Source organism: Electrona antarctica (assembly GCF_951216825.1).
Source record: "Electrona antarctica genome assembly, chromosome: 11".
Taxonomy (NCBI): domain Eukaryota; kingdom Metazoa; phylum Chordata; class Actinopteri; order Myctophiformes; family Myctophidae; genus Electrona; species Electrona antarctica.
The window spans coordinates 44,530,018-44,546,624 of NC_136792.1; the positions used below are offsets into that span (position 1 = coordinate 44,530,018).

Genomic DNA, 16,607 nt, shown 5'->3' on the forward strand with positions numbered 1-16,607 from the left:
TGCTGTTCCTCTTCCATAGAAAAGACATGCTGCTGCTGCTCCTAATCATTCACATCACTACAGTACAGTCCCTCCTCGTATGATTTACAAGTCATAATGAGTTGTTATCCAACTACTTATTAACCCATTTTGACCTGAGATCAGATTCTAAAAATGTCTGTTTGAAAATAACAGTTTTCGGAAAAATCTATGTTTCCATGTCAGTCGTTCTTCGATTTTTCAAAAATAGCAGACCTACAAGCTCATAGCGCGCCACTCGGTGGCGCGCTATGAGCTTGTAGATCTTCTATTTTTCAATATCTAAAGCATAACATAATGCTAACACCAAAAGGGGTTCCCGCCGAAAATAGGTTAAGCCACTACAGTACAGTTCATATTGCATGATACTGTAGGATCTCCAAGACGTACCTTTTTGTAACGAGTCATGGCTAGGGGTCATTTGGTGAAAATTGTGCTAATTCGGCTACATTTTTACATTGTCAGAAACACATTGTGTTGACAAGATTCAGCAGACAACGGTCACAAATGTTATGGCCAACTCTCGTAAGAGAAATAGCCAACCCATCTCCAAAAACAAGCCAACTCTTGCGAGAGCCAAACAAGCCCAATAATATGGCGATATAATCCCAATAAAAAAAAGATTTGATGCATTTATCATTATAAATATTATGTATGTCTATAATAATGAATGTTTTGGTCATTTGTTATACTAGTATTACGCACATACTTTAGCCTAATACCAGGGCTTAATAATAGACGCCAGACCGATTCTGTCACACTCCCCCAAATCTATGGGTATTTATACATCAAAGAAATCATGGCTTGTTGGAACAAGCCACCGCATTTTTAAAACAAGCCCAAAAACTGCAACCCACGACTCTGGGGGGAAAAAGCGGACTTGGCAACCCTGGTTATCACTAGTCTGATCTCTTTATGAGGAGTACATGTGGTAATGTTCACGCTAAGCGGTCACAGTGACTCATTGTTTTTCTCGTCTCTAGCTGCCATCCCCCCCCCAGCTCCTCCTCCTCCGATGTCCTCCGCCCCCGCACCTCCGCCGGCACCTCCGCCGCCCCCGTGCCCTCCGCCGGCCCCCGCCCCTCCTCCGGCCCCTGCCCCGCCGGGACCGCCCTCCTTAGGAGGAGGTGGAGGTCCCGGAGGACCACCTCCCGCCCCGCCCGCACCACCCCTGCCCTCCGCTGGAGGAGGGGGCGGTGGAGGTGGTGGTGGGGGACTGGCCGCTGCCATCGCAAGTGCCAAGCTCCGCAAAGTAAACAAGGTGTGTATGGGTACGGGGAAACTGTTTGGTCTGAAGTTTGAGGGAGGCATGGAAGTTAAACAATAGGTGTACGTTGTGTTGTGCACAAATTGCCACTGTCACAGTACGTTTTTAACAGCGGGCGACAGCCTGGGGTGTATTTTCCGGAAGTGTGTGATTTGATTATGGGACCCGCAACTACTGGCGATACCAGGCGATAGTCGAAAAGTGGGCAGAGGAACGTTGTTCAAAAACATGCCAATATTTCATCTTTGGACAACATCGTCAGGCGATATCCAATCAAATTCATGTGTTGCTTTGGGCTTTGTTTTTGGTTTGTTCAGGAACGCCCACTAGGAGATTTTTATTGCCCAGAGTCGCCGCTGTTCGCCCGCTGTTAAAACGTACTGTAAGGGATGACAAAAAAGTAAAACGTTTAAATGTAATGAAAATGTAGTACTTACCGCAAGGCTTTCTTTATTGTGTATCTATCTTTATTGAGGTATATTACCTGTACCAGCCTTGTCATTGATGGCATTTATACTCTCTCTCACTCTCTCTCTGTGCGTGTGTATATTATATATACCGTTTTCATAGCATACCATCCCATCAGACTCCTAACCATTTGACTAGTTACAGAGGCCCTGATCTTAGTATATCCACACACACGCTGTATTAAAGTCACCTCGTGTAGTGCAGCAACTACACCTTGGTCCTTTCCCAAACCGTGGGTTGGGACCCATTTGTGTGTCACAGACACGTTTTCTACATTTTGTTTGGGAACTATTGGGGAAACTACTATAGAGCGTCGCAGTCCCGCCACCCTCGAGAGACCCGGAAAAGAAATCCCCGTTTTCCTCATAGACTTTTCAGAAAGTATTTATTTAAAGACGTTTACGCCGCGGACAAAGCCAATTCTTGTCGTGACAAATCATGACAACAAACACAATTTTTCGGGCTGAACAAATAATTAGAAAGAAGAAGAAAACGGCAGGTTACAACACTTTTTTTTGTTGTTTTTCTTCTTTGTAATTATTTGTTTGGTCCAAAATATTGTGTTTGTTGTCATGATTTGTCACGACAAGAGTTGGCTTTGTACGACGCTTATAAGGTCTTTAAATAAATACGTTTTGAAATGCACGGGAAAAATGCATTGGGAATTATTTCCTGGGCCTGGCGTCGTCATGAAAGGGGGCGGGACTGCGACGCTCTATTGGGAACCACTGCCCTACCTAGACTAGTGTCTTACAGGAACAGTGATTTTCAATTCATGTTCACTCCTGACTCTTTGCTATGCTGCCCTCTGCAGGAGGAAGCAGGATCTGCGGCAGCGCCAGCCAATAATTCCGGAGGAGGAGGAGGAGGAGGAGGAGGCGGCGGCGGCTTTATGGGCGAGATGGCATCCATCCTGGCACGGAGGTGAGTGGCATTTTACTTTGTCGTCCAGGAAAACGGTTGACAGTTTAATACGTACCTGCTGATTATTAACACGTGATTGTGTGGAATCCGCAGGAGAAAAATTGCAGACGTCGGCGACACACCGGCGAAAACTAATGTGAGTACTCGCGTAATCTAGTTTATCTGTCATTCAATACCCCTGACTGGCTGGATACTGGTTTGTGACGTTGTTGAGAGCCCATCCCATGTTTAACACATTTTGTGCGGGAACCCCTTTTGGTGTATGTGTATGTAGTCATAGCACTTCATAGTATATATGTACAGCATAGTATAGTATATATGTATAGTTTATATGTACAGTGTCATTATATAGATATGTTCTAGCTACGTTCTTAGCTTATGCATGTTTCTTGATAAATGCTTTTTATATATGTGATGTATTCCCATGCTTTTGTTCTTGCTAAATGTAAATCGCTCTGGATTAAGAGCGTCTGCTAAATGCCTAAATTGTAAATTGTAATTGTGGTGTTAGCATTATGTTATGCTTTAGCTATTGAAAAATAGCAGATCTACAAGCTCATAGCGCGCCACCGAGTGGCGCGCTACGAGCTTGTAGGTCTGCTATTTTTGAAAAACCGAAGAACGACTGACATAGAAACATAGCTTTTTCAGAAAACTGTCAGGATGTAGAAGACATTTTTAGAATCTGATCTCAGGTCAAAATGGGTTAACTGGAAGTCTCTCTCTCTCTCTCTCTCTCTCTTCTGTCTGCAGGATGACTCAGTGTCTCAGGGCCAAAGTGGTGAGAACTGAACCTCTTAAAATCCACAACATGCCAGCTGTATGAATTCATCCTGATATTACATGTTTGTCTAGCACTGGTGTGTTCATATTATGTACTTTGTCTCCTCAGAACCCGTTAGAAGACCTTGGGAGAAGGCGTCTACCATGCCCAGGTAATGCAGAAGTCAGCTGTTCCCATGTCCCCTGTGGCCAACCTCAGGCTCACGCCCCAACGCAAAGTGTTTCCGGCGTCCATGTTTTAACACGTCTTGACATGAAGCGCAGTTTTCCGTCATAATTTAATTTGTGTGTTTTAATGTCGGCATACTACATACTCCATCCGCACATAGACGCATGCGTGCACACACCTGTACTTTTGTCAATGAGAATGGTGTGCGCGTCACGCGTGTGTGTGTGTGTGTGTGTGTACGTGTGCCTGTCATTTCCTTTCTAAGAGCAAGAGTGTGTGTGTTTCACTAACAGGAATAACTCGGTCCCCAAGAACATGGACGCCACTCCCTCATTGTCCCAGGGTTCCAGGTATAATACAATGCTGCCCCATCATCCTCATTTCCACGGTCCTCCCTCTGTCCCTTTCTCTCTCTCTCTCCGTCCCCTTCAGGTCAGCGCAGCCTCACTGCAGAATGCTGCCTTGGGTGGGGATAGTATACTGTACAACTTGATAGCACCATGCATCTAATGGACTGCAGAATGTCATGCGTTCAAAGACCCTTTTTGAGTGCAATGGTGATGCTCTGGTTGGACTTGGTGACTTGCTGCAGGTCCTGCAATTCAGGCAGATTCAGGTCATAAATACCGACATTGAATAATTGTGGCTGGACAGAGATTGTGAAAAATCTCTTGCTAAATGAATATATTTTCAGGTTCATTCAGATGCTGGTCTGTGTCATATTTAATGTTTTCCACCATATATAGGTGGTAGGTGAATAGCAAATGACCTCAGAGCCGACCCGCGCATCACTAAAGTACATTTTATCTCACTGCCGGAAAAAAAACAAGATATCTCAGTGGAGGTGACCATGGTTGTCCACGCAAATATATTTATCCTTCTTTGATTTGCATGGAATTTACAAGCATTAGATGGTGGTGCTGTCTGTGGTCTCCCTAGTGAACTCTCCGAAGAAGGCTTTGGGTGTCTTCTTTTGTTTGTTTTTTGTTTTGTGTTTACCGTGTTGCTGAGGGACATGTGCTGTGATGTAGAAATATCTGATAAGTTAGATGGACACCAGTTGTTCAACAACCTGAGGTGAGCAGTCACTGATATAAGCAACATATTGTACTGTGTGTGCGACACTGTGCGTGCGCTAGGGCTGACCTTCGATCGGAGCTTCTATATAAAAAAACGCCCGAACTTCGAAGCTTCAGCAACGGGCCAGGAAAAAAAAACATGGCTGCAGTAGAACAGTGCCCCAGTAGTATGTGTGTCTGTCTCCCACTGTCTCCACTATCACTGTGCCGTTTCATTAAGAATCCTCTGTGTCGTGTGTGTGTGTGTGTGTTACTTAGACGGAAACTTTTTTTTTTTCTTTTTTTTTTTTTTCATGTTCGAATCCCATGCCATCGAACGAAGCTTCAAATATTCCATTTTTGGGTCAGCCCTAGCGTGCGTGTTTGTGTGTGCGCACCCTGGCATAACCAAACCCATCTCCAGCAACAAACATTTAGGGTATATTGTATACACATTCTTTACTAGAAAAAACATATCAGTGATGCTCCTTCATAGACTGTATGTATAGATTGATAGTGTAAAGATTCTTATCATCTGGAGAACAACACAGGCATTTGCTTCAGTACACTGTATAAGTGGCCTTGTTGTCCATTACATCCCTTGATGTATGTACCTTTTCTATCTCTGGTGCTTTCCTTTCCCTCACCCCCCTGCAGTGGCTATGGCGATGGGCTCCGTTGGTTGACAGCAACAGTTTCTATGATGGAATTGCCTGGCTTTGGCAAAATGTCTGCAGCTGTGCAAAAGGAGTCCAGGGCTTTCGTCAAATCTGTCTTCTTTATGTGCCTTGTTCTGTCTCTCGTTCTCTCACAGGATGAAGAGCGGCGCTGCTAGTAATAATGATGCCAGTGGAAATGACGACACAGACTTAGAGAAAATGAAACAGGTATGTCTCCCCTCTGGTCTCTGTGAAAATAGCAGCTAATTATTTACAATAGATTGGCAGAAAAGATCTAGTGTAGAGGGGAAAAGAAGAGGACCAAGCAAGTATAGACCCCTGGAGGACCCCCCCCCCCCCCCCCCCCTCCCCCGCTCAACAAAGTATATTCAGTATATGTGGTTAACTGTTACAAAACATATTGTGCTTGGGTTGCCCTGGTGAACTGTGACATCCTGGGTTCCAAATGCACCTCAAGGCCCGTGTCTCACGTATACTGGCTGTCATGTGATGTTCATGCCAATTGTTTGCCCTGTAGGAAATTCTGGAGGAGGTGCGGAAAGAGTTACAAAAAGTAAAGGAGGAAATAATTGGAGGTAGGTCAAGTTCATTATGTTTCCTCTCGCAAACCAATATGGACATAATGCAATATAGTATAGTTCGCTTATGTGTACAAGTTATAGTCCAGTCTGTGTGTATTTACTGTACTTTGCATACTATGTGTACGTGTCCAAACTTCAAGTTAGACTGTCTTAACCCATTCAGGACGGGAACCTCTTTTGGTGTTTTAACCCTTCTGGACGGGAACACCTTTTGGGTTTCTTGTTGCGATGTACAGTATATACTGTAGCAACATACTTTTTTTGTAATTTTTGAATTTTTTCAGAAAACTTAGGTCAGGCTTTAGAAGGCATTTTAGAATCTGCCTCAGTCCAATACTGTAGATGCAAATGTACATAGAGGTTATGCTTGTGACATCATCATCGTACCCGGAAGTTATGCGAGATTGCCTACTAAGTGGCAAGAAACTACTTTCTGGCCTTGACAGCCCATTATACATCCAAACAGTAAAGTTCTATCTGATTGCATTAAACATTAAACTCACTTTGCCCATCACTTTACCACTCGATTTGCCACTGACTTTATGCATGTGCATACCCTCTATTTGACAAATAAATATGAATTGTTGCTCTCTGACGGATGTTGCTGAACTAACTGATGCTCTCTCCCACTCCACAGCCTTTATTCAGGAGCTGCAAAAGAGAGGCACATAGTTCTGTCAGGAAGAAGAGATGGATGGATGGATGGAAGGAAGAGGCTATGCCCCTGTGTGGATGTGGATCTCTCCTCTGCTGCCCCCTCCTGTGTAGCCCAGGGATTACTCTCTCCCATCAACATTTTCTTACACACACACACACACACACACACGCACACGCACACGCACGCGCACGCGCACGCGCACGCGCGCGCGCGCGCGCGCGCGCGCACACACACACACACACACACACACATCATGTAAAACAAGAAATGGCCAGAAAAGGTAAATCAGGGAAGCTAATCACTTCACCACCCACATCCTTTAGCTTTTACAACTGTGGTTGCTCTTTCTCTTTCCAAGTACAATTACAGCCCCTGCAGGAATTGCACCCTCGCTTCTTCTCCCTCCAACTGTAACAATTTTTGTCAACAGGGCAGTCAGTCTTCAGTATTCAGGGATGACATATTATTCACATATGTTACTGTAATAAGATGCTGGCATGTGGCAATTTGTCACGCTCCCCTCTCTCTCTTTGTCTCCATCTCTTTGTCTTTCTCTTCATTTGGAGAACATCATTCATTATTCAATCTAAAAAAAGAAAAAACTGCCTTTTACAGAGAGACAGTAATTTCAGACAAGCCCTGCTAGGAAAAAAAGAAAAGACTATCTCTTTTCACCTGAGTGACACTCTAAGGTGGAAGGTGGAACGAGACATTGCTCGTCTATGAATCAGGGATCCCCGATGTGGGGAACCACCACTCCTATAGCAAGTCACTGGCCCTTGAAGGGCTGAGGTGAGGGTTCTTCTGTCTGCCCTCTCTGTCACTCCATTCAAGTGGATTTACACCTACTGACGATAGCCAAGAACAACACCCGACAACAATACAGCACAAGCCTTTCATGTCGAGAGATGGAGGAGAGATGAGGAAGGAAGACGTGAGCAAAGGGAATGCGACGGACAACCCGAGTGCTGTGAAAGAGTATGTTGTAGTTCTGTGCTAGTGTGAGAAATCCTTCTCTTTGCATTGCACTTGTTCCAGAGAAAGTTTGTGTGTGCGACGTGCGTGCGTGCGTGCATGTGTGCACCACTCTACTGACACTCTTTCCCCGTCAGTCAGAATGAGATGCTACTTGTTGGGCAGTGCAGTGGTGTTATACTGTGCTTCTCACTTTTTTTCTTCCATTTTAGGTATGTTTTGTAACTTTGAAACATGAGAAATGGCCATGAAAAGGTCAATTAATTTGGCCATGACCAACTGCCTTGAGAATAAATATATAAATATATATATATATATAAGAAAAAATATATATATGTTTTGAGGGAAAATGTTAGCAAAAATAAAATGCTGTTTCTATTTTAATTGAGATGACTGGTGAATGGGGATCCTTTTTTTTGGATGATTATTGTTTTCTTATTATGAATTGTTATTTTGGGTTTACTGTTTCTTTTTTTTCTAATAGAGTATAGGCTTTTTACACTGAAATATAAAGAAAACAGCTTAGAGACACTGGATTAGAAATGCCTTTATAGTCAAATACAGCTGCTTCTTGAAATGGATTATGTCTTGAGTCTTCCTTTCCATTTGAAATGCCTATGTGTTACATTTTAAAAGTTACATATTTCACACATTCACACAAGCACCTCAACAGTGCAGCAAAATAGAACAATTCAAACCCATAACCTTGGAACTAGAGTTGCAATATATCGTTGGATATTGTCTTATGCCATGGTACGGCTTGTGTTTCTTTTGTTCTGGTTTTAAAAGCTGCATTAGGCTAAAGGGGTGTATCTGACTGTTAGAATTGTTTTCCCTTTACCTTTACCCACTTAGTTATGTGCATTAATGATGACTATTTTAATATAAAACAAATCTTGTGTACATCATTTTGTGGGAGCACCACTAATTCGATATTGAGGTGCATGTATCAAATATCTACAATATTAGCCTATTGTCCATATCACCCAGTCCTACAAAAAAGTAAATCGATGGAGGTTGCCAGCAAGTTATCATGCATTCCAATGTGATATTCCTAGCTACTACGCAGAACTGACGTAGGCTACTACACCAGTGGTTTTCAACCAGTGGTCTGGGGACCACCAGCAGTCCTTGAGGAGGTTCCAGGTGGTCCCTGCCTAAATGATGGAGTGTTGGTAACCAAATAGACCCTTATTAGATCTTCAACTCAGGGTCCATTTGGTTTCATTTTACACCTGAGTTAAATTATTAAGTACACAATTAGCCTAGAACATTTGCCTGTTATCTCTCCTATGGTACTGTACCACATCGATACAGCATGGAATTGTGGACAAAATCGTATCCAACATTGACAAACTATTTAGTTTTGGATCAGAGAGGGAGAGAGAGCCTACAGTAAATCTCATCAAATGGTGGTCCGTGACTCCGTGGGTGGCTCAAATGAATGCTGACTAAATAATGGACCTACATGTCACGGCGGAATTGTGTGATTCATTGATTGAAAATTGAAAGTTTGTAGAATGGGTACAGTTCAAACGAAAGTACAGGTCAATACAAAGTTTTCATCAGGACATGATTAACATTTACAAATATACACTTCTATGAAAAAATTAAATATAGCCTATAGAATAAAATAAAAAGGGTGTACAGTATGGAAAGATATGGGGGGGGACTTTTTTTTCACCAGGGGCCAGTTTCGAATTGCAGCCGTGCTCTTTGAAGAGCGGGTTTGAAGGAGTCTAGGGATTCACACATTTCTCAACGGCCGTTGGTAGGGCGTTCCACATTTTAGTGACATAGGAGCGTAATTAATTTAACCCCCCCCCCCCCCCTGTTGTGAAATTGAGATGATAAATATAATAGTGATGATGTGGTACTGGTCGGGGGTCTGCCCCGTAACGTCACGCCACAGAGTTTATGCGTCACGGTCAGAAGTGTGTCCTTCCTTCCACCACAGTGAATGATGCTTCCGGATTGTGAACCGTTCTGTTTCTGAGCCCGTTTCCGCCGCCATCATTGCGGATTTTGGACTTGAACCAGCGCTGTGTTTAGCCACTGCTGCTGCAGTTCATTGATGCAGTCCAGTGGCGAAAACGCACACTGACTGACGGCGACGGACGGGGGGCCGGGGAAGGAATACATTTAACATTTTTTTTCCTGGCGGGGGACGTACAGCTAAATACACTCGCATAACGCATCATCTTTCCCCAGTGACTGACTGGCGGCTCCCTCCGACCTACACCGATCCACTGAGGAGGTCGTAGCTAGCTAGCTCGCGCCGCTAGCTTTAGCCAGCTAGCGTCATTTCGCTTCTATTACCAGGCGGGGGAAGGAAGGAAGAGAAGCAAGCCGAACAGAACCCAACAACAACAACCACCATGGCTCAGATTCTCCCTATCCGCTTCCAGGAGCACCTGCAGGTAAAATGTGTGAACACACACAGCCGCCTTACTACACGCCAGTCAGCCACCAGCAGCAACTTATATTGGACATTGGTTGGGGGGTTTATTATTACTTGTTTTCTCCAGGTTATTATTACTATTACGTTGGCTGTTTTTGACAGCTAGCCCGTCTAGCAGCGGCTAGCTTTTGGCTAAAGCTAAAGTTAAACGTCAACACCAGCAGCCAGCAGCACCAAATGAATGACCTCCCCTCCCCCGTTTAGCCGTTAGCCCGCTCGAGCTGCCTGCCATATCTATGTGCTAGACGAGCAGCGGCTACACCGACGTCGGTGACCTATTGAATTACGTGACCCCGGCCCCACCACCGCAACTGTGTCTCCCAGAGGAACGCGACAGGGCAGACAGACAGTTGCCATTCTGATATATTAATGTTTTCATAAACGGCAACACCTAAACAGTTTGACATCAAGTGATACCATGCATGTTTAATAGTTTTCAAATCCAACAGATGTAAGATAATCAGATGGCCTAAATGTGTCAGATTGTATAATTTGCTCCTGCCTCCTGTTCATGTACTTGTTTGTACAAATATGACAGTTGCCATTCTGAATAATCCTACCGATCGAGTGACGCCGACTAAAATGCACCTGAAACACGAATCAACGTTTTTATCCGACTATTTTGCGCAAAAATACTCACGATTTCAAATTCTGTCTGAAATAGTAAAGAAAAGCCATCGTGACTTGAAATATTTCTAGATGGGGCACCGTTTTCTGTGCAACATTCTATTAGCTGCTCGAGGCTATTTAGCTCGTCTCCATAGCTATCTGTCATCGTAGCTACTGCACGAGCAACTCGGTGAAATGTATGCAATACCGGTACATTATGTTTTGCGATGTTGTTCTTAAAACGTAATCGATTTTCGTTAACCTTTGCATGCATGTTAAGCTAGCATGCAGTTCAGTTGTCTGGGCTGTAGTAGTGTGTCGTGATACAAACGAACCAATGTCACGATAGTCGTATTAAGCACGATCAATATTGTTTTATTACAATATATTATTACAATATATATCGCGATCAACATCAGAGCTGTCAGATACTTGTCGGCTGACATCATGTCATCACTCACACACCACTGTCACTGCGGGTCATTTATTTTTTTGGCACACCTGCCTTGTTGTGGTTCTTCATACCTGCAGGAGGAGAGCTGAAGTGAAACAAGCAGTATTTTGTCTGTTTGACATCTCACCCCTCCCTCCCACTCCCCATCTTTCTCTGTCTCTCTCCCAAACTCGTACTCATACTTGCTTGGGACAGCCTGATATGTTAATATCAGGCTGTCCCAAGCTTTTGTTCTTGCTTAATGTAAATCGCTCTGGATTAAGAGCGTCTGCTAAATGCCTAAATTGTAATAGAAATTATACATTAAATTATTTCTGGAATTTTAAGACTAGAAGTCTTGTCTTAAAAATGTACTACTCAAGCATCCTTTTAATAATAGGCATATAAATCGGGGATGGAACCCTGTTGTGTGGTGTTCTTTGACTGCTGTTTTTGTATCGTGTATCTATGAGAGCCCCAAAATTCACCTTGGAGATGCAATATTACATGAACTTAAACTGAAACATACTGGCCTTACTACTAGGTTACTAAGGTTAGTGGATTTTTCCTTCCTTGATTTGTAAAAGGTTCCATGTTTTCCAGAATACAGAAGACGCTGGAGCAACTTGGACTATTGGAGCCTTTTACTTTAATATAGGGAACAGGGCAAGGCAAACGACAAACGTCAGATTCCATCTTCTTCGGCTCATATTATGTTGTGTTTTCCCCCTTTCAGCTCCAGAACCTGGGGATCAACCCAGCCAACATTGGATTTAGTACTCTAACCATGGAGTCGGATAAATTCATCTGCATCAGGGAGAAGGTGGGCGAGCAGGCCCAAGTTGTCATCATTGACATGGCAGACCCAAACACTCCTATCCGCAGGCCCATCTCTGCAGACAGCGCCATCATGAACCCTGCCAGTAAAGTTATCGCCCTCAAAGGTAGGTTCCACACCCAGGGCTGTGTTGTTGGCACATAGTTTTTACCAAATAAAAATGAATTCAGGGGATGACCAAAACCTTCATCTATGTCTTACTAGTTTTCGAACATCAACCTCATTGGTGTAGTTTCTGTCTGTCTTTGTCTGCCAGTTGCCAAGTTGTCTGCATAGTCTGCTTCACATATTGATGTCCGTTATGCAGGCATTCTCATTTGTTTGTAAAAGAGAAAATGAATCGGTAATTAAGATTTTAAAGAAGAGGAGCGATCCAAACACTCAAAAAGGTAAAAAAAAAACATGTTTCAACCCACTTGTCTCAGGTCCTTGTATACATGAGACAGGCCAGTCAGGCAATCAGCATTAGTGTAGAAACACACCCAGAGCTACACAGTGTGCCTGAGCAACACACCGATGGGCACATGTGTAATAACACAAGAAAAGCACAGAAAAATCAATCAACATATTTAGGAGGCTAATCAGGCTATATCTCTTAATATAGCCTCTTAAATATTGTAGGCACACACTTGTGTAGCTCTGGGTGTGTTTCTACACTAATGCTAGTCTCGCGTAGCCAGACAACTATTCCACAATCTCAGAATTCTATATAGAGTCTGAAACTACACCTCCCAAAATCCGAGTTAGGAAACTGGCATTTCCTTTCACGAAAATATATTTTAAAATATCTTTTACATTTTATTTTGTTATTTCCACTTCTGCTAAGCAGCAAACTATATATGCTTAGATAATTTTGATTTACATTGGGATAAATCTGCACGACTGTAAAGAAGAAACAGAATTGGGGAGGAGGCTTCACTTCCGCTTTATTTCTTACTCATGAATCGATCAGAGTTTCCGTTCTCCAGACTGTATGACGGAAGCATTTGAGAATTGCAAGAGGCAACAGTCTGGCAACGCGATACTGTTACACTAATGCTGATTGCCTGACTGGCCTGTCTCACGTGTGTATATATAAGGACCTGTGTTTGTTTGCTTCACACATGTTCTGATGAAGACAATTGTTGGCAAAACATGTTGGATTTTTAACCTTTTGATATGAATATAGTACCCTGATTTTACTCCAGTCCTCTCCTTTTTTTGAGTGCTTGGATCGCTCCTCTTTTTTCCTCAAGTTCTAGTCCCGTTTTAGCACCAACCGTACAATATTTAACTCAACTTGTACCTCCACTGAGCACCTGGTTGTTCTCTTGTTTTGCTTTGCAGTCATTAAGATTTGTTCAAACTGCGACCTACCTACAGGACATTAATATTATTATGATATAAATAAAAGTAGCAACGCTAGCAGAAATGTCACACTATCATGAATGCTTTGTCTATTTTTGCTTGTTTTTGCTCTTTTTCATTTCTTACTGCTTTCTTATGTTTGCAGACGGTGAGTTGAATTTTACATCATGAGTTGTCAAAGTGTAAATCCTGTATGCACTGTGTTGAAATGATGTCTCCACGGTTTTGATGTTCCTCGCTGCTGTAGTAATGCGTGCTTGAATGTATAACGGTAGTGCTGCAAGCAGGGTGACAGTTCAACAGCAGAATACATTGAGGGGAATGCAAAAAAAAAAGCTTTTCCAGAATTTGAATCGGGTTAGTTAACCTAGTCTGAGACTATAGGAATATAAAATCCTGCATACTTTATTTAGTTGAATAATCTAGAAGATTGCAGAAAGCAAACAGTGGCATTGGGATCATGGTGTTTTGCCACCATGATCTATTCTATTGATGACAGTGTGGTGTGTTTTCGCACATGTTCTATTAGCAGCATCGTTGAAGATTTATAAGATTATACTACATTATTTAACACACAGACTATTGCATTTCTTTTAACCTTTTCAAGAGAATGCCTGAGAAAACGAATTTTCAAGCACATTGCATGATATATCTTTTACACTTTAGGCATTTAGCCTACCCTCTAAGTTTGGAGGTAGAGCGCTTGGTAGTTATTTTTGACTGATACTAATGATGCACATATATACCTCACAGGATTAGGCCCAAGTAGCTTAAGAAATCTAAGCTTCTGTATTTGTCGTGCAGTAAATTAGTAACCTCTAATTTGATTCTAGTCGAAATGAAGAAGCCATGTTTGTAAATGGTGGTTTCTGTTAATTAAATTAAATGGTTTTTTTTCTTACTCAAGCCCCTACTGTATTGAAGTTGTAACCTAGTAACTATTGTGTTGTTGGGAGCTATTGTTTTCATTTGTCCTGGACTTGAATTAACTATCAGCTGGGTGTTTACACAGCATCATTTGTGTACACGCAACAGGATAATTTTTTTTCTCGATCATTCACATGTTTTTTTTATTTATTTATTTTTATTTTAGTGCGAGTGGTTGTGTTTAATATAATTATTTTATAGCTTTTTTATTTGAATGCACAGTGAATATTGGGTGTAGAGACTTTTGATTCGTCTTGACTGAGATGCATATTATAGGCCAAAAGGATCACTAATAATAATAAGAAGCCGGTATTAGGGGGAGGGGCTTGAAACCGAATGGGCGTGATGAGTGCATCCCTCCACCAACCTTTCTGTCATCACATCTGTTTGTCTGCTTTGTGGTCCTCTTTTTCTTAATCTGCATTCAGCCCCAAACACCAAAAACGTCCCCATTTTAGGATTAACATAATTGTTGTGAATCCCAAAGAGGATCTGGTCACATGCTTGAAGTTCTCTATTTTTATTTCTGTATAAATATTTGCAGAGCTTGAGCCAAATTAGCACCAGAGTGCTAAATAAGGGGGGGTTGAACTTCCACATGGGCCTGGAAAATCCTATCTTAAATTGCATTGGGTGCTATGCCTCAAATTATGGGCTCCCTGAGCAGTTCAGACGAATAACAGTCTAGGTCCATAATTTATTCTGACCCCTCCCTGAAAAGGCCTATTTGTACTCACCCCTAATCCATGGATAATTTATACATTATGGATAATTACTATGGATTTAGACTGTTATTCGTCTCAACTGATCAGATTTTTACTATTTAGGTCAAGACAATTGACTGTACCGATGTAGAAACAGACAAAAGCTATTTTCAAGTGCTTGGTATTTCTAACCAGCAGGCGTACCTACTGTATAGTCCGGTTACGCGACTATAGTTTTTATAGTGCTTAAACAGTGTCCTATCTATGTGGGGGGGGGGGGTCTTGCAGGTGACGCTAATGCCTAAGATTGAGTTTAATTAAAATGAAATGTTTTCCCAGGCTTGAAGAGTAGTTTTAGTGCCCAAGCATACCACACGTTTTTGTACAGCCCCAACCCAACTTGGACCCACTTGAATAGCATAAACTCACATTAGTTTTTTTCTCCTCCTCTCTGTTCCTGGAAAGCTGTCACTTCACTGTACCACAAGATGTTTACATGTTCAGCCACCGCTGCATTTGTTTGTCCCACACCTGTTTATTGTGTCAGACCTAACTGAATGCAGATCCTCCTACTCCTAGCACTTAACTTGCTTTGCCCGTTTGTTGGCCTTGCACCCGTTGCATTCTTCAACTGCTGCTGTCTTGTTGTTATGGTCATTTGGTGATAACTCGCACCAAACCCTGACTCACCAACATTTCTCCCAACAAGTGGAATTTTGGTAGTCCCCCCCCCCCCCCCCCCCAACCCCACCCCCCCCTCTCCCAACGCCTGGTGTGGTTTGTGTGTATTGGTCTCAGTAGCAATTAGTAACTTTGCTTTTCTATCAAACCTGCGCCTGTGCAATCGGCGCGCCTCAACTTGGCTTGTGAATATTTTCAGCGGCAAAGACCCTGCAGATCTTCAACATCGAGATGAAGAGCAAAATGAAGGCCCACACCATGACGGACGACGTCACCTTCTGGAAGTGGATCTCGCTCAACACGGTCGCGCTGGTCACGGACAACGCCGTGTACCATTGGAGCATGGAGGGAGACTCGCAGCCGCTCAAGGTCTTCGACCGGCACTCGAGTCTGGCCGGCTGCCAGATCATCAACTACCGCACAGACGCCAAACAGAAGTGGCTGCTGCTCATTGGCATTTCGGCACAGGTAGACAGACAGACCCCTTCTGGTTGAAGCGCTCTAACCGATCGGCACTAATTTGCTGCCCTTTCAATGCAATCTCCATTATGTCCTATTCACATTCTAAGTAGATACTGTTACTGTAGGATAATTTCTCCTGAATGCAAGCAGTAGGTTGATTTAATATATAAACCTAATCTTTTGTTTTTGTAGCCTAACGAAAATTCCAATGTCTCCTGAAAAAAATAATGTGCCTATCCCTCTGCCATTAACAAAAAGCTCTTTGCAAAAAGATCTAAAACAAAATCTAAAACAACAGTTTTAGAACTTTACTAATTTCAGAATACAAATCTGTTTTTTCTTCCTTATGTCTGGAAAACATACATTGGATGTGATCAAACCTTACATGGATGAATAAATGTCAATCTAATTCTTTAGCATCAAGTACTGTGAGTAGAAGCTCTGGCAATATGTGGCAAAAAGTTTCTTCCTTCCAATAAAACACTATGTAAACAAAAGCTAGTATTGAGACACCAGTGTTGGAGCAGCAGTAGGTCACTGTTATAGCATGGTCCTTTAAACCTG

At 42.7% G+C, this 16,607-nt stretch overlaps 2 protein-coding genes across 5 annotated transcripts in view; both read left to right on the forward strand.

Annotated features, from left to right (window-relative positions):
• Nucleotides 1-8,162, forward strand: part of vaspb (vasodilator stimulated phosphoprotein b) — a 44,986-nt gene extending 36,824 nt beyond the window's left edge. Inside the window, exons 6-14 of one of the 2 annotated variants that reach the window (XM_079514359.1) lie at nt 1,002-1,279; nt 2,568-2,677; nt 2,771-2,813; nt 3,431-3,458; nt 3,570-3,612; nt 3,923-3,979; nt 5,502-5,574; nt 5,885-5,942; nt 6,586-8,162. In XM_079514359.1, coding sequence (XP_079370485.1) covers nt 1,002-1,279; nt 2,568-2,677; nt 2,771-2,813; nt 3,431-3,458; nt 3,570-3,612; nt 3,923-3,979; nt 5,502-5,574; nt 5,885-5,942; nt 6,586-6,620 — 725 coding nt within the window. In that variant the 3' untranslated portion in view covers nt 6,621-8,162. The remainder of the gene's footprint in view (nt 1-1,001; nt 1,280-2,567; nt 2,678-2,770; nt 2,814-3,430; nt 3,459-3,569; nt 3,613-3,922; nt 3,980-5,501; nt 5,575-5,884; nt 5,943-6,585) is intronic. The other variant, XM_079514360.1, reaches the window with a different exon arrangement.
• Nucleotides 8,163-9,489: 1,327 nt separating this feature from the next.
• Nucleotides 9,490-16,607, forward strand: part of LOC306932514 (clathrin heavy chain 1-like) — a 41,241-nt gene continuing 34,123 nt past the window's right edge. For 2 of the 3 annotated variants that reach the window (XM_079514345.1, XM_079514344.1), the window contains exons 1-3: nt 9,491-10,001; nt 11,821-12,028; nt 15,781-16,049. In XM_079514345.1, the coding sequence (XP_079370471.1) occupies nt 9,960-10,001; nt 11,821-12,028; nt 15,781-16,049 (519 nt within the window). In that variant the 5' untranslated portion in view covers nt 9,491-9,959. Of the gene's footprint in view, nt 10,002-11,820; nt 12,029-15,780; nt 16,050-16,607 lie in introns of all 3 variants that reach the window. The other variant, XM_079514343.1, reaches the window with a different exon arrangement.